The sequence below is a fragment of the Asparagus officinalis genome, chromosome 4, assembly GCF_001876935.1.
Source record: "Asparagus officinalis chromosome 4, Aspof.V1, whole genome shotgun sequence".
Taxonomy (NCBI): domain Eukaryota; kingdom Viridiplantae; phylum Streptophyta; class Magnoliopsida; order Asparagales; family Asparagaceae; genus Asparagus; species Asparagus officinalis.
The window spans coordinates 50647847-50670635 of NC_033797.1; the positions used below are offsets into that span (position 1 = coordinate 50647847).

Consider the following 22789-nt stretch of genomic DNA (forward strand, 5'->3'; position numbering starts at 1 on the left):
TCCTTCGTCGAGCGACGTTCTTCTTAGCCTGCTTCAAGGCCTTGGCAGCAACACCTTCAACTCGGTGGACGAGTTTGGCCGAAGCTGAGCCCACTCCTTCGGAGGAGGGGCTGTTCGAGCATTCTTGGTTGAAGGAGAAGGCTTCCTTCGGCATAGGAGCAACAATTGGAGCTTTAGTCTCCTTGGAGACTTTGTGGATCTTGCGCATAGCCTTGGGGCTAAGGGATCCGGAGGAGAGGGCTTCCTCGTACTTGGCTTGATCAAACTCTACCACGAGAGTTTCGACGGTTGTTCCAGTGAGATGAACGTCGGATTGCGCCACCACTTCTTCGTCAGAGAAGCTCTTCCCCAGCGGAGTCGCCATCTTTTGTTTGTGGAAAATTTGCAGTAAAAAGACAATAAAGGAAAATTTGATTTGTATTCCTTTAATCTCAGTTATAATTGGATTTTCTGATTACAAAAGAGAGGAGAATGATCTGGATTCTCCCCTTTGTTTAATTCTGGGTTCTTCACGGTGGCGATGAGATGCCTCCCTCGAATGCTCGCGTCGAGTTTGCTCTCCGTTGACGATCCGAATATCTTGATTCACTGGAACGTGGTCTTCTCCTCACGATTTGACGTTGTGGAGAACTCTGAACGAGTTTAAAACTCTATGAAAGAGTTGATTTAACCGAAAGTCGGTTATAAGCCAAGGATGAAGAAGATCTTGTTGCCGATCTCCAAAGCTCCAACCGAAGGATGAAGGATCCTCTTTTCGCTGCCAAGAAGTTCCAACCGACCGCCTCGAAAGATCCAGCCCCGATCTGATTATCAAAAATCCCCCTTTTAACTCTGTTGAGTTTGTCGTTATTTATAGGGGATTAAGGGGTGTAACCACCTCCTTAATTCGCTCCTAAGTGGGGCTAATGGGATGTAACCGCCCCTTAAATCACTCCTGAGTGGAGTTGTGATCCCCTCAGATCGTGGGAAACGGTTTTGGAACCATTCAGCTCGTGTTTGAACGAGTCAAACGCAGGCCCGTGTTATGACGTGAATTCTGCATTCAAACGCAGTATCTGGAGGCTTGAACGCATCGTCTGGAAGCTCGGACGCAGCAATTAGAAGCTGCGTTTGCAGCGTTAGAATCTACGTCTGAGCTGCGTTTGCAGCGATTTGGAAGCTGCGTCTGGCGGTGATTTGAGCTGCGTTTGGCGGCGATTTGAGCTGCGTCTGGCGGCGATTAGAGCTGCGTTTGAGCTGCGTCTAGCTGCGTTCGTGGCTATGAACGCGATGCGTCTTGATGCTGGTGTGCGGGGAGGACTTCCACAGTTTGATTTAAAGAGACCGTCGATTTGTAGTCTCTTTCTGTCGAAGCGTTGCAAAGATCGTCATTTTGTAATCTTTGCTTTAGCTCTCTGATATATGAGAGTCGTCAGATTGTAACTCCCGATGTTGATTATGAAGGCTGTTTGATTAGAGCTTCCATCAGTTGTCGTGAAGGTCGTCAGATTGTAACCTTTAGCGATCTACGTGAAAGTTTTCAAATTGTAACCTTCTGGAAGTCGTCAGATTGTAACTTCCATCATCGGTGTTTGATGGGGATCAGCTATCTATTGTGATTTTTAGACAGCCTACAGTTCATAAAACTTGTTTTTCGCGAACATGAAAATTGAAATATAACTTGTAAACTTGTATGTATATATCATGCATACATTATATATATAATGAAGTATGAATGAGCTGTAAACATAAAATAAAAACTATTGTAATAAAGTTTGATGAAAAATCATTTATATGATAGAAAACGTCAAATCTGTGTTGTGTTTACATATTGAGCTTAAATATAAACATACAATATATGTAAGCAAACTACTCTTATACCTAGGTGAATGTACACATATGAACTTGAATTTTTAACTCTTGATTGTCGTGTGTTGAATTACCTGAAAAGAGAAAAACCAAACAACAGAAACTAGAAAAATATATTAGCTATAAATTGTTTGACAAATCATCATCAAAACTATAGGGCCAACAATCTCTCCCTTTTTGATGATGGCAAACAATTTATTTAATGGTATGAAATGCATATTGATAAACCAAATAAACCAAACATATATAACATGAATAAATCATATTAACATGAATAAATAAACCATATAACCACACATCATTACATTCCATCAATATGAATAAACCATTAAACTGAACATCAATATGTAGATTTTCTCCCCCTTTGACAACATCAAAAAGGGAAAAGGAATATATATAGGAGCAACGCTCTCCCTGCATTCAAGCACGGATAATAAACAAATATATGATCAAAGCTCCTCCTGTCAATTTGCATAAATGACATAACAAAAAGAACATATATATATGAGAGCTACACATCCATAAGCATCCATAACCAATTTAACAAGCTATTAAGACCATAAACACATGAATCAAAAGCCAAACCAAACTTTTAACACAAAGCATCCTTAATAGCATGTTTTCACAATACATAGTTCATAGAGATAGTCATAAGCTATCACAAGCACACTAAACAGAAATAGTTCCACAATATCACATAATGTTCAAACACAAAACGTAGAGTTATTACAACTCAAAATAAAGCATAAGTATCCAGTTTTAGTTCAACAAAACATAAACTCAATAACATCAAGAGTCAATCACCACCATCGTCAGATGCAGAACCGGAGCCAGATCCCGAACCAGAAGCAGATCCTTCATCAGAGCCCTCTCCTGAACCAGAGTCAGAGCTAGAAGAGGGATCCAGAATCCCAAGAGACTGACGCTGATAGCTGAGAATAGTCCTAATGTCCTTTTGAATACTTAAGACCTGAGTCTCAAGACGATCCAGTCGGACGAAGACCTCAGAAGCTGAAACAGAAGAAGCTCCAGAGCGAGATCGGGAAGAGGATGATATAGTGGGATCAGATAAGGAGTCAAAAATTTGCATACGGGAGAGAGAAACTCTATCAAAATATCCCTTACTCGAGTCAACTTTGGGTTCATGAGATAGAGTAACACCGAAGTGTTGTAAAATAAGAGTGATGAAGCAACCAAAGGGTAAAAACTTGTAATACTTACATGCCATGTTTTTAAGAAAAACGTTTGCCCAATTCACTTTTATTTTGGCAAAAATGGCATTTACAGCATTGACTTTATCAGGAGTAAAATGGTCAAAGCTATCGGTCTTAGGAATAAGATTCTGAGCAACAATACGAGCAATGATTTTAGCAGTGGGATTAAGTGATTTGTTGTTCATAGGGTAGGTGCAACCGGGCTTAAACATAGCATCATTCACATTCTGATCGGTGTGATCAATAGACATAAGCTCAACGTCACTTGACGGAATCTTAAGGATTCCCGCAAGCTTGTCAGCAGAAAAAGATATCTGAATATTCTTGACAGAAGTATTGATGGTTTGAAGACCATCAGCAGAAGTGGTGACAGACATATTTGCATAAAACAAATAGACGAGAAATGGATAATAAGGAATTTTACGTTCCACGTCTAACAGTTTATCCAAACCGACAGCATATAAAATCTCATGAATGTTATAGATAGCTAATTCCTCATATTTGATATACCTACTAGGCAGGATTTTCAACTTACAAAGTTTCCTATATTTCTTAACAATTGGTTTGTACAGTAGAAAATCCTCATAATTAGAGGCAATGGAAGATGAGGAACCAGCATCTTGTTTCGATTTCTTTCTAGGAGGCATAATATCAGAATTAAAAAAAATAAGACTTGAAAGAACGGAACCAAACAGAAACCCTAGAAATAGACAATGAAACCCTAAGAGTGAATGGAAACAAGAAGGATGAGAGGAGTGATTACCCAAACAGATTTCCAACTGAGATTGATGAAGAGAGATGGCCGCGGTCGATCAATGGAGAGCTGCGGGCGACCGTGAAGGAGAAATCGACAATTTTGGGAAAATTTTCGAATGGGGGAAGAGGAAGAGGGTCGGGTTTATTGAGATGAAGAAGGAGCGGCTCAGATCAGTTTAGAAATAGGATCAATGGTTATGATTGATTCGGGTTTAGAAAGATTAACCAAATAAAACCGAAACCCGATAACAAAATGAGCAGAAAACAAAAAGGATTTCTGGCGGTCGACCGTGACAATCTCAGAAACTTTTACGGTCGACCGTGGTGGTCGACCGCGAGAAAAATAAAACTAAAATCATTGTAAAATCTGGGTTTTTGTGAAAATTTTATTTTAGACCTTAGTAAAAATTTGTTTTATGAGATATTATATATAAAAATATATATTAGCTAGTAGTACAAGAAAATATTTTATTTTAACTTAATAAAAACAAAATCACCATTAAAACTCAAAAACAACTATAAAACAAAAATCACAACGATAGTTATGAAATAAAACTCATTTTGGTACCCCAAATCATTTTGATACCACTAAAATTTGGGACATGACCCCTATCATGTAAATCCAAGGCCCTATGATGATGAACCCGCTTGGGCATATTTTGTGCACCGATACGGTCAAAAAAATCATAAACATGACCCATGCGATTGCAATTTGTGAAATGTAGGGGTTTGAATGGTTTGCGTTGACCGAAATAATTTACACGTGGTTTATTTGCAAAAATAGATTTTTCTTTGTAATTATTTTACAAACTAGAATTTCTTTTCAAATCGAAACAAAACATGACCAAATGACCAAAACGACCATAATAATCATATTTGTACACATGATCTTGTTTATGATTTACACTATGTGTGTGTACATGTGTATGTGATGAGGAGGCTTGATGGGATGCACAATCATGAATAGGCTTGTCATTTTTTTGTGCATTATGACAAAATTGGGCTAAATGGCCTTTAAGACCGCAAATAGAGCATTTGTAAATTTTGTCATACATGTGTGCATAGTGAATAGGTTTTTTAGAAGAATTAACATTGTACTTTGCACACAAGTCCATAAGCTTTTTATTATTAGCAATACAAGTGTTTAGTGTTGAATCTAAGGTTGATATACGTTTTTTCATTTAATTCAACTCATCATTGTGCATATAAGCATTGCTACTAGAAGTAAGATAAACATGATTATTCATCATAGATTTTAACTTATCTACTTCTAACATGGCATCACGTTTTTCATGAAGCAAACTAGCATTTTCTAATCTCAAATTTTTATTGCATTCTTTAAGAATTATATTTTCATTTGCAATGAAATTAAACTTAATGGCTAGGGTTTCATGAGTGGATTTTATATTCACATACTTACTCTTTACATCAATATAGCAATTGTGTAATTTTTCAAACTCAAGAGCAAGCTCATCAAAAGTAATAATATCATCATTGTCAAGCTTGCATACCTCACTAGGGTTTTCACCTAGTGGTAGTGTACATGGAGATGAGGCTTCTTTAGAACTCAAAGCGGGATTTTCCAACGCTTGTTGAATAGCCTCCAAGTCCCCTTGATGTGCTTCAATGAATTTTCATAGGGTGTAAGCACTATCAAAATGAGCAAATTTGTTAGAAAAAGATGAGTGAAAGACACTAAGCAAATATTCTAACAAAAGCTTGTTCATATTAAACATTCTCTTATCATCTTTATTCCACTTGGATTTTTTTGAAGTGGGAATAATATAAGCATCCTTAATAATTTCCCATAAATCGAATTGTTTAGATTAAACAAAAAGTTTGAATCTAACACGATATTGAGCATAGGGAAAATATCCAAATGAGGAGCAACATTAATAGCATAACCTAAACTGGATGCATCATATATATCCATAATGATTATGTGCAAGAAAAATATAATCAACACTAGATTAGCAAAAAAAACGATAACTTGGATCTTTAATTCAAGACGGTTAGTCCTTAAATCAAAGAGCACCAAGCTCTGATACCAATTGTTAGACCCTAGAAGGGGGTGATTAGGGTCTTATGCTAATCTAATCCTGATTAAATTCTAATTAAAATTATATTGATTAATTTGTTCTTGCAAGAATGATATGAGATAGATATGAGCAAGAATAATATGAATAGCCACAAATAAAATATACGCTAAGCAAAACACAAACACACGATATGCTTACGAGGTTTGGTCACCACGATCTACGTCCCCGCTCCTCACCTCGAGGAGATATCCACTATCACAATCCGGTTTGGAAGCCGAAACTTCTACACACTCGGTTTACAAGTTTACCGAAAACTCTCACACAACAAATATTATGCAATCACACTTTACACACTAAGTGTAGGGACCTAGCCCGTGTCCTCCTCCTCAAGTGCTCAGATGCAACCTCTCCCTAGGTTCGTCAACCGACGCCACTCCTATTGGATTCGACCTCGTCTCACGCGTCACACTTCTCTCGGTGTACAAGTGTATTACAAGTGATACTCACAATAATAATTAAATACAATGATTTGTTCTCGATAACAAATGAGAACACAATGAAGCTCACACTCACTAAATCACACACCACTACTCACAATATATAGTATGGAATATTAAGCTCAATACAGTGTGTGTGATAACAGTGAATGAAAATATGTAACTCAATAAATATAGCTAAGATATGAAAATAAAGTTATAAGCTATATGAAAAGATGAGTTAGGAAAACTTCTCAATAAATAAGAGGAACAGTAGAGGATGACGAGGAAAGGATCCTCAGTTAAATTGAAGGCCTCTTCTTGTTGTAGAAAACTTCTTTTGAAACAGATAATCAGAATCAGCTTAAGCAGCTCTTTAAACACACTTAAACTTTTGTTAAAACTTCACTGTAAAAACAAAACTTAGTATTTTGAAAGAGAAGATCAATGGGGTATTTATACCCACTCAAAATATCAGCCAAAACCAACTTGAAAAGACCAAAATAGACCCAGGGAATCAAATGAGAATATAACCGTTGAGAAAACAATGATGAGTTCGGCGGTCGACCGTGGAAATCTTGCGGTCGACTGCGAAGCACAAAAATACTGAAAAAGAACTTTAAAAGCTGGCGGTCGACCGCAGCGATCGACCGCGAAAGTCTCTGGATGAAGCCACGGTCGATCGTCACGGTCGACCGCAAATAAATAAAATCCATACTATGAAAATTAACTGCTGGCGGTCGACCGTGGCGGTCGACCGTAAACTGATACATGGCAATATACAGGTTTTGGACTAATTTCAAAAATGCGTTAAAAATATCAATTCAATTCCAAAAATAGTAAAACTTTGGGGAAAGTTTCTAAATGATAAAATAAACATGTTTGAAAAGGAATTTTTGGAAATGAAATTTTCGTTTGTGAAAACACACCGTTTTTGAAAAGTGTTAAAAAAACCTGTTTTTCGCGAATATGAAAATTGAGATATGACTTGTAAACACGTATATATATATCATGCATACATTATATATATAATAAAGTATGAATTACTCTTATACCTAGGTGAATGCACACACATGAACTTAAATCTTTAACTCTTGATTGTCGTGTGTTGAATTACTTGAAAAGAGAAAAACCAAACAACGAAAACTAGAAAATATATTAGCTATAAATTGTTTGACAAATCATCATCAAAACTATAGGGTCAACACTCTCAAGTGTTCAACAAAAGGCTTCACTCTGCTCCAAGCTTCCTCTGGCATCATGTCTTTCACTGACAACGTTGGGCATCTATTAAGAACATAAAATGCCCAGTTCATCGCATCTGGCCAGAACATCTTCGGAACATCTTTCTTAATCAATAAACTCCTCACCATATTCATCACAATCCTGTTCTTTCGTTCTGCTACACCGTTTTGTTGCGGTATATAGGCAGTGGTCAATTGCCTCTTGATTCCACTCTTTCTACAATAATCGTTGAACTCACTTGATGTGAACTCTCCTCCACGATCTGTTCTTAAACATTTAATGGACAAACCTGTCTCCTTTTCTACGCAACTCTTAAATAACTTAAAAGAAGCAAATGCATCTGCCTTATGAACAAGAAAGTGTGCCCAAACCTTCCTACTAAAGTTATCGATGAAACAAATAAAGTACCTCTTGTGGCTGTTGGAAATAGGAGAGATTGGGCCGCAAATATCAGCATGAATTAGCTTCAACTTCTCTGACACTCTCCATGTGCTTTTCTTCGAAATAGCATCTCAGTGTTGCTTCCTTTCAAGCAATCAATACATATAGCTTCAGACTTAGAAAAACTCGACAAACCCCTCACCATTCCTTTGTTTTGTAGAGTCTTAAGTCCTTTGTGACTGAGGTGGCCATATCTACGGTGCAGAGATGAGCTAGGTCTTAAGTGGTTGCTTGGAGACACACTTCCTTTGTTTCCTTCTTGATTGGTTGTGTGTTTGATAGCAATACAAACATCTGATTGGTTGTCATGTTGGTTTGAATGATCAAACATTTCGTGGGATGGTAGATTTGGTACTGATTTGACTGCATTAGAACGGCTATGACCTTTTCTTGCAGCTGGCCTATACTGAGAAGGTGACTTCTCAACTCCGGGACATAAAACACATATTTTACAAGATGGCTAACACCTTCCAAAGACAATCGCACACTTCCTTTGCCAACAACATTTATTTTTGTATGATTGCCCAATCTGACCACCTGTTTGAATCCTTCTTCCAAGTCATAGAAAAGAGATGAATCACAACACATATGGTTGCTACAGCCTGAATCAATGAACCACACATCATCTCAATTCACTCCATGTGACTCAACATAGGCCATTAGTAGCATCTCCTCCGACTCATCCAGTTTTGCATAATTTATTCACTCCATGTGACTCAACATAGGCCATTAGTAGCATCTCCTCCGACTCATCCAGTTTTGCATAATTTGCTTGCTTCCCCCAACTAGGACACTCGTAATAGTAGCATCTCCTCCGACTCATCCAGTTTTGCATAATTTGCTTGCTTCCCCCAACTAGGACACTCGTAACGGAAGTGTCCGAGTTGATGATATTTATAGCACTCAACAGTTGCCTTATTGTAGTTTTGACGATCCCTGCCTCTGCCTCTTCCTCCTCTGAAAGCAGCTCTCCCATGTCCTCCTCCACCATAACCCTCATCATGTGACACCTTGAGTGTGTGTTCCTCTCCACCATCCTTCTTGAACTTCTGCTCATGAACAAGAAGTGAACTTTGTAAGGCATCCACGGAGAGCTGATCAATATCATTTGCTTCTTCTATGGAACAAACAATGTAATTCCATTTTTCAGTGAGAGTTCTCAAAATCTTCTCAACTATCTTGACATCAGTCATATCTTCCCCACAATTCCTCATGTCGTTTGCAACCACCATTACACGACCAAAGTAGTCAGTGATCGATTCCCTTTGCTTCATTGCCAGAACCTCAAAAGTCCTGCGAAGACGATTAAGTTGGGCCCTCTGTACGCGAGCGTTGCCCTGACATTTCATCTTCATGGAATCCCAAAACTATTTGGATGTCTCCTTCTGTGTGATTGTCTTTAGAGTTGACTTGTCAAGGGATTGAAACAAGTAATTCTTGGCCTTCAAATCTTTCAGCTTCACCCCCTCTAGGGTTCTTCTTTGTGTAGCCATCGGCACCTCTTCATCATCAGGTTGTGAGTAGCCTGATTCCACAACAACCCAGTATTCCTTGGATCGGAGGAGATTCTCCATGACCATGTTCCAGTGATCATAGTCACTATCAAACTTTGGAATAGAAGGTTGAGCAAAGCCACCGTTTGCTTCTGACCCCATCTTTCGCACACTCCCTTACTTGTTTTTCTCTCTCACTCACTCTTTCAAGTTCTCAAGTCAGGCCCTCGGGATGGCTCTGATATCAGAATGTTAGATGCAAAGAACAATTCTGGAATCATATTCATTGAAAGAGAAACAGCAGCTATTAAATAGCTTTTACCGAATAAAAACAGAAACAAACTACAACCCACATTCTAATATAAAGATTGGAACTTTATTCTAACAGAATAACAAACTAAAACTGAATATCAAACTAAATCTTATCAATATTTTCTTTCTTCAAAGAAAATTTCCAGTGTCTCTCTTTTCAGCTTAGGGGTTGTTTGCTTGTTTTCCGAAAAAAAAATTAGAAATGGAAAACTCATATTTCAACTCATTTCAAGATATTTCAATACATTTCCCGCATTTCTTTTTTCCGCAATGAAATCACTGTCACGTCACCGCCACGTCGCATAAGAAACAATTCCAGCCGCAATAGTAACAGTGTTTTGATTTCCATTTCTTGTGTTTGTTTGAACATAAAAAAAGGAAATAGAAATCAGCCACAATAGTAATAGTGTTTTCAGTAATTAAATAATTTATTTTATTCATAGTCACTGTTTCAACAATGCTTTTAGTAATTAAAAATTTAATGAAGTGACATTTCCAGGTGTTTTCAGAGGTTTTTGGTGTGAAAACACTTTTCTCAAAAATCTGAAGTGGCATCCTACATGACACCCTTATTTCTTTAAATCACAAAACGAAACAAACATGTGATTTGAAAATCGGTTGAAACCAAAATCCTACGTGGTAGAAGGGGATTTCTTGAAATCTGGTGTAGCGGGGGTTTTCTCATATTATTTTTTTAGCAAACAAACAGCCCCTTAGAGTAAGGAGAAAGCACTTGAGGACCAATATAAGGTATTGTTGTCATGAATTGCTGTGAGCATGAAACTCATTAGTAAGTTAATTACCACTGGCTTGTGAAATTCATTTGAAATATAGAAAGGTGTTTGAGGTGGTACTTGTTAGACCCTAGAGGGGTGGTGATTAGGGTCTTGTACTAATCTAATCCGATTTTATGCCAATTAAAATTAATTAACAAATATATTCTTACAAGATAGATATACAAAGAGTTATGTGCAAGAATATGCAATATACACAAGGTGATATATCCTAGCAAAGAGGTATACTATATGATATATGCAAGGATATGCAAACACAAGGGTAACATAAACAAATGATATAGTGGATGAAATAAATAATGAGAGAAATGCTATAAAGATGAACAAATATAAGTGTGCTAAGCCAAACTCAAACAAGCAATATGATCACGGAGTTCGGACCTTCCGTCCTACGTCTCCGCTCCCCACTCCCGGGGAGAAATCCACTATCACAATCCGGTTTGGAAGCCAGAACTTCTACACACTCGGTTTACAAGCTTACCGAAAACTCTCACACAACAAACACTATGCAATCACACTCTACACCCACACAAGTGTTGGACCTAGCCGTGTCTCCCTCAAGTGCTCGATTATAACCTCTCCCTAGGTTCGTCAACAAACGCCACTCCTCTTGGAACGATCCCCGACTCTCACCACACACTCCTCACTCGGTGTACAAGTGTATTACAAAGTGAATCTCACAATTAGGCTTAATACAATAATTGATTGTTCTTAACTATGGATGAGAACACAATGAAAGCTCACACTCAATGTTACAACCTCTCACCAACCCACAATATATTATGAATGCAAATACAATAAGCTCAAGTGGGTGTGTGTAACAATGAGATAAAATAAAATCTAACTCAAATAGCAAACTAGCAATAATAAGAATATGAAAATCAATAATGAAATTGCTAGAGAAAAGAGTTAGAAAACTTCTCTATGAACACAAAGAAGAGGATGAAGAAGATTGAGAATGATCCCTCAATCTGCAGTGAAAACTTCCTTCTTTGTAAACAGAAACCCAAACTTAAACAAACAGTAAAAACCTTAAACCCTTGTTTAAAAACTTTTCTTAGCTACTTGATAACTGAGATCAAGGAGGGTATTTATAACCTCCAAAACCTTCAGCCAACAACCCCAAGCAAAAAACAAAAATTGCCCCAGAAAATCAGCTCAGAAAAATAGCCGTTGGGAACCAACGAATATATTGGCGGTCGACCGGAAATTCCTGCGGTCGACCGATGGAGCTCTCGGTCGACCGGACCGGTCGACCGACAAACTCTCTGCTGCCCACTGATGGCTGAACATATAAGCGGTCGACCGGTGCGGTCGACCGAAAACTGATACTACAGTAAAACATGTTTTAAAAACTAATTTTGAGACTTTGGAAAATATGTTAAAAATAACAAATGAAGTCCAAAAATAATGAAACTTTGGGAAATGTATATAAACATGTAAATGAACATGTTACAAAAAGAATTTTTCAAATTGCATTTCCCATTTGTGAAAAATCATCATTTTGCAAAATAGTTCAAAACACAAAAAAATAAACATGTGAATTTTGATATTTTGGCTAAACCATGTTTTAAAACTTTGCACAATGATTATATAGACTTTAAACCATGTTTTAAAACTTTGCACAATGATTATATAGACTTAATAAAATATGTATATGATTATTGTTATGTCCAAAAATTAAGAATGTGATATTTTCACAAATACATTAGAGAATGAAACATAGGAGTATGTATATGAAAATATATTTGTTTTATATCTAAGTAGTTAAACCAAATCAAAATAATAAATATGAAATATGTAATCTCATATTTATATACATGAGAAACCAAAAACTATGCATGTATATATATAACTATATATATACATAGAAAACAAAACTTATGTATACATAGAAAACAAAACGGGAGGTGAGCTGCCAGCGTAGGAAATTTCCTACGCTGGCGCCACGTGTCAAGTTGTTATTCGCTGGATATTTATTTATAGAAGTAACAGATTTCCGAGTGAGGGAATTCATAAAAAATTGAGGACCTAAATGTAAAAATCATAAATCAGGAGAGATTATGATCGGCCTTTCCTAATTATTCCAGCGCCGGCAAACCTCCGCAGCCCTCCTTCCCCAAGCGCCGGCAAACCTCCGCAGCCCTCCTTCCCCAAGCGCCGGCAAACCTCTGCAGCCCTCCTTCCCCAAGCTCCGGCAAACCTCCTTCAACTTCGTGTCCCAAAAGCGTCACTGATCTCCGCCGATCTCTTCGCCGTCCCAGGCCTCATTGCCGGCGCCCTCAAGTACTCTATCAATCTTTTTCTCGAATGCATTGTCGGCAATGATCTCAAGCGAACCCAATTCTTTATTTCTCTCTGATTTTCACCCCCTTTCACTTTCTCTCTGAACCCATTTCTTTTGCTCGGACGCGTTGTCGGCGATGAACAGTAATTTGAGGGAGTTTCTCAATAGTATGGGAAGGAGGAGTACTAGATTCAACCTGACTTGTGGTTTCAGTCCTCTTGCTGTCGACTTCCCTAAAACCGGGGTATTCGTTAATTTGCCCGCTTCTTACAAGCCTAAACTCTATCCTGACTTCATGAACACGTATGAACACATAACATACAAGTTAGAGAAGATCATTGGAAGATTATACCGAAAGATAATATCTGCTTCTGATGAGGACAACTCTTCTGAGCTCATTTCGTGATCTGCTTACGAGGACTTACCATATGATCAAGCTTTTGATATTTCGGAGGCATTTGATTATCTCACTAAAGCCTGGGAAACCAAAGTTCATATGATCGACAATTGAATGCATTGTTAGGGCAATTCAGAGTTGATAAAGAGGGAGAGGTTGTTACAGGGCATATTTGTTCTTTGGGAAGCTACAACAGCAGAAAACAATGGGAGATCAAAGAGAGGCTCAAGAATGCATATTATGCACTTAATAAGAAATATAGATGCTCTTTTGAGGAGATTGGGGGCCATTTATCTCAGCTAAGTGATGACGAGAGGAATCAGATATATGAAGAGTAAGGCAGCGGCATGGTATCAAGTGACTTACCACCCGAAATGAGTGAAGAAGTCTGTCGAAATGAAGGATGGCGAGAGGGATCAGATATACGATGATTGGCTTGTTTATTTCTTCTCATTTCAACTATGCTTGAGTCCTTGATTTGGTGATACATAGATGTTATGAAATAATAAAATTATAGGACAGGAATAAGGGAAGTGTAAAATAAATAAATAAATAAATAAAATTCTAACTGAGGGAAAATTGGAAGCACTTCTGTTGTCATGAGTATAGCTGAATTGAGAACTGCAGATCAGTTCAGCAAGAGGGTTTGAAGAAGAGGTTCATTGTGGTAGTTTACCTTTTTCTAGAAGGATATGAACCAGCACATCCAGTTACTAGAGCTATGTGAATGGTGATTTATTTCAATCTCTTAATGCTTGTTCATCACTTTATTTCAATCTTTTAATAATAGTTCATCATTTTTAATACTTGTGTATCACCCAGTCAAGCATCTACGGGCAATGCTCCAATCAAATTTATGCCTGAATTTGAGTTTTTACATCCTGCCAACCTGTAGTATGTGTACGGTTCACATCCTTGTAATGGATTATTGAATTCATGCATACAGGTAAAAAGAAGTAAATTTGACCTCAAATTTCTGCCTTAAGCTTAAAAAGAAGCTCCTGAGAGCAATTTGATTACACTTCCGTGGAGTCAACAAAGAGGAGCTATTAGTGAGAGGGTACACTATTACACGGTCATAAAGTTAGAATTTCCACGTGACTGATGAGGTAACTGGGGTAATCTCTTATGAACTATTTTACATTTGTCAAAAAGATCAAGAGAAAGTATCATACAGTGGGGAGGGAACTTTTTAGCATAAAAAACTAACACAACATTGATCCCTATAACTTTCGACATCCGAAAACATTACTGGAGTTGCCTAGTCTTGAGCCACCTACCGATGCAGTGAAAGTGGAAAGCTTGATTGCAAACTCCTGGTACAAAAGTTCACAATCAAATATCAATTTAACTCCTGGTACAAAAGCTCATAACGTCTAAATCAAACATTAAAGAAAAAATCAGTTCCTCATTCATCAAGCTTGCCTATAACATGATTTCATTCCATCAAACATATGATCTTCATATCCATGCAGAGCATTGTATTCTGACACAAACAGAATGTTGGCAACTGCCTAAAATTCACAAACAATAGCAAAGCTGTAATTTGTTTTTCAGATCCAAAATGACTTGCTGCTAGGAGTCGGATGATGAACTTCAAATTATGCCTGTATAAATAAACAAGAATCAGATGAATAAATAGAACTAGCTGTAAATAAAATGTATCAATCAACTAATGTAAGTATCTTTTTGAACAATTAAACATTAAAATACCTAGTTATTTGACGGGTTAGCAACAAGAGAATTAGTGCAACTACTTTTATAATGTCCCTTTTGACCACATCTGCCGCATGTCCTGCAACTACTTTTATAATGTCCCTTTTGACCACATCTGCCGCATGTCCTCTTTTTTATCTCTTTTTTTTCCTGTGCTTGTTCAAGTCCCAATTTCAATCTGCTAATTGTTCTCGGCCGCCCCTTATGTTTTGTAGACTTGAGAGGGTCACGAACAATGATTTGAGGGAGTTTCTCAATAGTATAGGAAGGAGGAGTACTAGATTCAACCTGACTTGTAGCTTCAATCCCCTTGATTTGCTTAGCACTAATATCTTTTTCATGCTTTTCCATCAAATTAGAAAAAAAATGTATCTATTTCATCAAAGACCATAGGTGATTCAGGTGCCCACTCCATCACGTTATTAAATTTTGCTCTCAAAGCCCAAGAGCGCAAAGTAGTCCATTGTTCTCTATTACTATTAAAGTTTTTCTCCAGCAACACATGAGAGACTCCAATATTACGGTGCCTTGCATTCATTGTCCATCTATGCATAATGTATTCTTGAGGAATTCTTACCAACTGATTCGATATCATAATATGAATGACATGCCTACATAATATTCCATCAGTCTCAAACATAGCACATGTACATGTTATTCTTTGTTCATTTTGATTATAAACTACATTCTCCCATACACTTCTTTCAGTAGAGATCGAGCCAACTATGTATTTAGAAATTGATTCTTCTTTTCCGATCTCATCATAAAACAAAGATACAGAACCTTTAAGCTCATCCTGAAACCTCTCAAATATAGCTCTTGTATATAATTCTCCAGCTTGAATCTCAATCGGATGGTTTAGATGCATCACAGGCTTTGTATTCAAAGTAACAAAATCTTCACTTAATTCTTGAGAACGACGCGACAATATTGGTTTATCATATTGCTCAACAAAATCGGGCAACAATGTTTGTGAGTTGACGTATGTGTCAAAGAAGGCATTTATACTTTCACTACGTTGGCTTGATGTCATTCCTGCAAAGAATGTATCTTTGAGATAGCATGGAACCCAATGTGTTCTTTTTCTGTACATGGTTTGTAACCAACCTTCCTCATGTTCTTCTATATTGAACTTTTCTTTTAATTCATCCCATTGCTGAATACATGTTTCAATTGTCTTGCTATGCCACCATCTATTAAAGTAGTTCGCAAACTCTTCTCCATGCAACTTTTGTAGAGATAATAAATGATCAATCATGTGCTTGCCAAGATGCCATTTGCAATAACGATGTCGAGTATTTGGAAACACTCTTTGAATGGCATTGCATATAGCTTTGTCCTGGTCTGTAATAATAGCATGCGGAACCACTCCATTCATACATTTAACCCACTAAGTAAACAACCAGACAAATGTGTCTTCTTCCTCATCTGCAAGTAGTGCACAACCAAATAAAGTTGACTGCTTATGGTGGTTAACACCAGTAAATGGAGCAAAAGGCAGTGCCAACTTGTTAGTTCTATATGTAACATCAAAAACAACAATGTCATGAAACTTTAAGAATGATGCCCTGGCTCGTCCATCTGCCCAAAATACACTCCTCATAGTTCTTGTAGTATCTAATTCAATAGCAAAATAAAAATCTGGATCAAATGCCCTTTTATCTATGAATTTTTGAATGACTAATATGCATTCATTACCCATGTTATTCTTTCTCTGTTTTCTGATATGATCACTACATTGTTGCGGTGTGACGATTTCCTCCCGATTCCCACTACCAACATTTATTACTCGTGAAATTATTGCTGGCGGAAGCCCTTCTTCATGCAAATTATCAATCAGACTTTGACAACCTTTTGTTCGATGTAACTTTCGATGTGAATAATGATTCTTAACCTTATCTAGACTAGTCAACTCGTGATTTGTATGCTTATTAACAAGTTTGCTCACTATCCATGTTCCTTTATCAGTATGATTGACCCGCAACATCGCCTTGCAACCTACTCTTGTTTTCGTCAAAAGTTGCCTTCATCATTGATTTCATTAAAACTTTAAGCGTTACAAATGAAATTCAAATAACGAAAATAAAAATTACAACTTTTCGAAAATAAACACAAGATCCATTCGTCGTCTCTTGCTTGCATGGGTCTTTAGCCTGTGATGGGGACGTCGATATCCGTGGACTACCTGGCAATCAGATCTGATCCAGAAAAATCGGGCAGAGCTTTGTCGATCCGCGATGAGATCTAGAAGCTTGAAGCGCCTATCTCGGCTAAAGCGAGATATTTGCTCTTCTTAGGATTACCAGCGAAGGGTAATGCTAAGGAACGGACACGGGTGATGAGGAACTCCCTTGTGTTGAAACGCTCGACCACTCTTCACTGCAGCAGGGCTTCGCCAACTCTCCAAAAATCCAGATCTCCAAAAAGTGAGGCCTAAGGCTCCTATTTATAGGCAAGAGGGGGTACAGGGCGTTGGGACACCCCTGGGGTGTTTCGACTTTCCCGAGACACCCCGGGTGTCCCAGTTCAGCCTGAGACGCTCCGTTACGTATGTTTGATTGTTTCCGCCGTAAATCCTTCGTCTGAACTCGGATTTGAGTGATTCCAAGTGCGCTGGAAGCCTGACAAAGAGTTCTACCCGCTCTGATGATTGGATTATCTGTAGGATGAACGATATATGGAGGGCGTTATTCCTTTTGTAAACACCGCAGGGTTCCTGATTAGCCCGTGCCTTCGTAGTTTGTCGATTTGCTTCAATCGTTCATCGACATCAATCGAACTCCTGTGGATCAGATAGTGACGTTCATCGTCGTTCTTTAACACTGAGCTGTTCGTGGAGACCTATAGGCAATTTTCGATGCCTACAACTCTAGTATCTCTTCGACGCTTTACTATTTTTCCGTGCTCTCTCTTATCATTTGTAGATTTTAGACCCTCCTTATTACAAACAAATTTTTTTGATATGAGTTCTTTTCCTTCTTTCCTAGAGTAATTGCCTGAGCTTATGCGAACACTGAATCCTTTTATTTTTGCATAATCATTGTAATAATGATACGCAGCAGTATATGTGGGAAATTCCATTCCAATCCATGGTTCCACAATATTGGACTTGCCATTATCAATGGAATTAACATGATTAATTTTCTCTTGCTCCAACTCATGCTCTGTATTACTACAATCAACAAATCCACTTCCTTCCACATTTTCAGTCATCAAACTGTCTACATGAACATCAACCATATTGAAATTGACCTAAACAATATTAATCAATTTCCATTAGTATAATTACATCATCCAAAGATTGAAAATACATCAAACAGTTAAATAAAAAATTAAAGAAATTACACAACACATGCAAAATTTTAGAAATTAAAATTAAAATTCAAGAACACAGAAGACGTAAGAAATTAAAGAGATCACACAACGATGATTATGATGGTCACTGGATGCTTTTAATTCTTTGTTATCATCCTTTAAGTCTGCTTAAAGAGCTTGAAAGCAATCGAAGCCCCTGGTTTTTGAATTGAAAACACACAACGATGATTATGATGGTACTTCAATAATAAGGTAAAAGGTAATGGCCAGTAAGAAAACTGCCCAATTACTTAAGTTTTTGATTCATCGTGTACTCCTGACAAATCCCTCTTGCATATTTTAAAGATATACTATGGGCAAGTGGGAGGTATTTTAAATGTATACCATCTAGAATGACAAATTGTCAAGAGATTGAATGCTTTTGGCTTATTGTTTAAAGTCAAAAATAAAAAAAATTAAATAACTTAGAAGGAGATGTCTTCTGCACTTCTCATACCAACTGAAAACATGCAACACATGGATTTCATACACCCTAAGCCTGAGTTACGAACCTCAATTAAGCCACGCAATCTTCGTTTTTTACCTATTTTGCTGGTTAATTAGAAAGAAAATGCTGATTCTATCCTTGCCAGGGACACAATGCTGCAGATATAACTAGCTAGAAGCCATGGCATGCATGAAGTTTTATCACATCAAGAAACAAGCCAAGGTTTTCAATAATTTTCACTAAATCAAGAATGGCTGGAGGTTGTCTAAATGAAAAATTAAAGAAATTACACAACACATGCAAAATTTTAGAAATTAAAATTAAAATTCAAGAACACAGTTAGATAGAGATACATACATTGAAACTTAATATCGAACAGAACAAATCAAGGGGTACATTGAAACATTAATAAATAAATAAATAGAGATACATACATCTTCATGTAAATAATTGTTTAAAATTAAATTTTCACATATTAGAAAAAATGAGTGATTGTTTTCTTACAGTGATTTCGCCGGCGCTCGCTTGGGGAAGGAGGGCTGCGGAGGTTTGCCGGCGCTTGGGGAAGGAGGGCTGCGGAGGTTTGCCGGCGCTTGGGGAAGGAGGGCTGCGGAGGTTTGCCGGCGCTTGGGGAAGGAGGGCTGCGGAGGTTTGCCGGCGCTTGGGGAAGGAGGGCTGCGGAGGTTTGCCGGCGCTTGGGGAAGGAGGGCTGCGGAGGTTTGCCGGCGCTTGGGGAAGGAGGGCTGCGGAGGTTTGCCGGCGCTTGGGGAAGGAGGGCTGCGGAGGTTTGCCGGCGCTTGGGGAAGGAGGGCTGCGGAGGTTTGCCGGCGCTTGGGGAAGGAGGGCTGCGGAGGTTTGCCGGCGCTTGGGGAAGGAGGGCTGCGGAGGTTTGCCGGCGCTTGGGGAAATTGTTTGTTAAACATCATCAAAACAAGAAGGCCAATAATCTCCCCCTTTTTGATGATGACAAACAATTTACAAAAAGAAATATATGCATGAAGGAAATAAATATATAATTTATAATTCACATGCATATAAACAAGAAAGAATATACTCACAATATTTCTCCCCCTTTGACAACATCAAAAATGGGACAAAAAAATTAAGAGAGCGAAAGCTCCCCCCTATCAATAAGCATAGGTGAGTATAAAAACAAACATAGAATAGGGAATAGCTCCCCCTATCAAAATGCCATATAAAATATATGCAATAAAGATCAAGGCAAAACATGTGAGCAATCATACATGAATATGCTAAATATCACTCACATACAAAAAGATAACGAGAACACATATAAATATGTCAATATGAAAATAGTGTCTCATTAACACAAAAAAAGAAAAACTATGTAAAATAGGTTTATGAAAACAAATGAGAGAATAACATAAGAATCATGCAAAAAGAGTTTTCAAATGAAAACAAATCAACCAAATGAAATCATAAATCAACCACAATCACATAAAACCAAACCATCATTGATTTTCAAAAATCAAGAGAGGCAACTATATCTAGCTCTTGAGCTAGTATCAACCCATATGAACATTTTAGCACCCGGTAAACAAGATTTGGGAATAAACACCTAATAATCCGGAGGGTTATATAAACATAGTCCTCTCATCAAAACAAAAATAATAATCATGAAAACAAAAGATTTGATACAAAAAAAATTATTTTCATAACCAAAAGATTTTAAAGCATAATTTTCAAAACTAAGAAAAAGAAAGATTAAAACATTAAAATTCTTGGTTTAAAAATCAAATTTGTTTTGGTACCCAAGAACTCTTGGTACCAAAAGATTTAGGGACATGATCCCTATCATTTAAGCTCAAAGCCCTAGGGTTATGAACCCTCTTAGGCACATGTGGTGCACTAACACAGTCAAGAGATCCATTTGTTTTTGTGGACCATTAGCTCGTGCACGGGAATCATTTGCAAATAAAGATTTTCTTTTAAAATTATTTTGCAAATGAGAAACATTCTTAAACAATGGTCTATTTGGAACATATTGCAATTTAGAAGCTTTTTGTATATCAAAACAAAATTTAGCAAGATGTCCAAACCTACCACAAACATCACATTTAAAAACATGTGGTCTATTGGAAGCATTTGTCAAATGAGATTTTCTTTTCAAATCAAAGCAATATTTGGCCAAATGACCAAAACGACCACAATAATCACACTTGAACACACTAGCATGCTTATGATGAACTTTGTGAGAATGAGCATGTGAATGTGTAAGTGTACAAGATGAAGAAGCTACATGAGATGCACAAGGAGCATTAGAATTCTTATGTTTGTGTGCATCATAGCAAAATTTAGATAAATAACCTTTTCGGCCGCAAAAAGAGCATTTGTAAATTTTGCTATATATGTGTGCATGATGAGTAGATGATGACTTAGATTTGACACACATATCCATAAGCCTCTTATGATTATTAATGCATGTTTTTAAAGTTGAATGTAAAGATGAAATGCTTTTATTCATAAGATTCAAATCTTCATTTTTAGGCACATATATATTTTTATTAGAAGTAGAACATAAATAGTCATTTATAAAGGAAGCAGTATTATTTTGTATGTTCTTTACTTCTAACATGGCATTATCTCTTTCATGAGTTAAACTAGCAACGTTTGAAGTTAAAGAAACATGATCCAATTTTAATTTTTTATTGTTTTCTTTAAGGATCACATTTTCATTTGAAATAGTTTCAAACTTAGATGCTAACAACTCATGATCGGATTTCAAAATTTCATGCTTGCTTTGTAAATTAATGAAATCATTTTGCAATTTGTTAAAGGCATGTAATAATTTTTCACTAGCACAAGCAAGTTCATCATTAGGTAAATCATTAATGGTTTCGAACTTGCAAACCTCACTAGGGCTATCGCCTAGTGGCCGTGTGCATGATGAAGCTCCAATATTACTTGAGGAAGAATCCGCCGGAATCCTTTGGATCTCCTCCAAGTTACCATGATGTGCTTCTATGAATGTCCACAATTTGTAAGCACTATCAAAGGAAACAAGCTTGTTAGAAATAGAGGAATCAAGTGCATTATGCATATATTCTAACACAATCTTGTTCATGGTAAACAATCTTTTGTCATTTTTACTCCACTTGGATTTCTCCATAGTGGGTACAATATAAGCATCATCAATAATTCCCCATAAATCAATATTTTTAGATTGCACAAAAATACACCATTGGGCATAGGAGAAATTATCTAATTTAGGAGCAATATTAATGGCATAACCTAAACCATGCATATCCATAATATAAAAGGCAAGCAAGATACAAATAAAGCTCAAAATTAGATTAGCACAATAAGCTAACTTGGATCTTTAACTCAAGGCGATTAGACCTTAAATCAAAGAGCACCAAGCTCTGATACCAATTGTTAGACCCTAGAGGGGGGGTGATTAGGGTCTTATGCTAATCTAATCCGATTTTATGCCAATTAAAATTAATTAACAAATATATTCTTGCAAGATAGATATACAAAGAGTTATGTGCAAGAATATGCAATATACACAAGGTGATATATCCTAGCAAAGAGGTATACTATATGATATATGCAAGGATATGCAAACACAAGGGTAACATAAACAAATGATATAGTGGATGAAATAAACAATGAGAGAAAGGCTATAAAGATGAACAAATATAAGTGTGCTAAGCCAAACTCAAACAAGCAATATGATCACGGAGTTCGGACCTTCCGTCCTACGTCTCCGCTCCCCACTCCCGGGGAGAAATCCACTATCACAATCCGGTTTGGAAGCCGGAACTTCTACACACTCGGTTTACAAACTTACCGAAAACTCTCACACAACAAACACTATGCAATCACACTCTACACCCACACAAGTATTGGACCTAGCCGTGTCTCCCTCAAGTGCTCGGTTACAACCTCTTCCTAGGTTCGTCAACCAACGCCACTCCTCTTGGAACGATCCCCGACTCTCACCAC

General features: G+C 37.3%; 1 protein-coding gene and 1 long non-coding RNA gene across 2 annotated transcripts; both read right to left on the reverse strand.

Moving 5' to 3' along the window:
• Window positions 8805-9374, reverse strand: LOC109838685. Its single transcript, XM_020407107.1, has one exon. The coding sequence runs from the start codon at window positions 9372-9374 to the stop codon at window positions 8805-8807; it is 570 nt and encodes a 189-aa protein (XP_020262696.1).
• LOC109837434 lies at window positions 14256-19692 on the reverse strand. Its single transcript, XR_002246273.1, has 2 exons — window positions 19325-19692; window positions 14256-14909 (listed from the first exon to the last, which is right to left on the reverse strand). It is a non-coding gene; the product is annotated as an uncharacterized LOC109837434 (long non-coding RNA).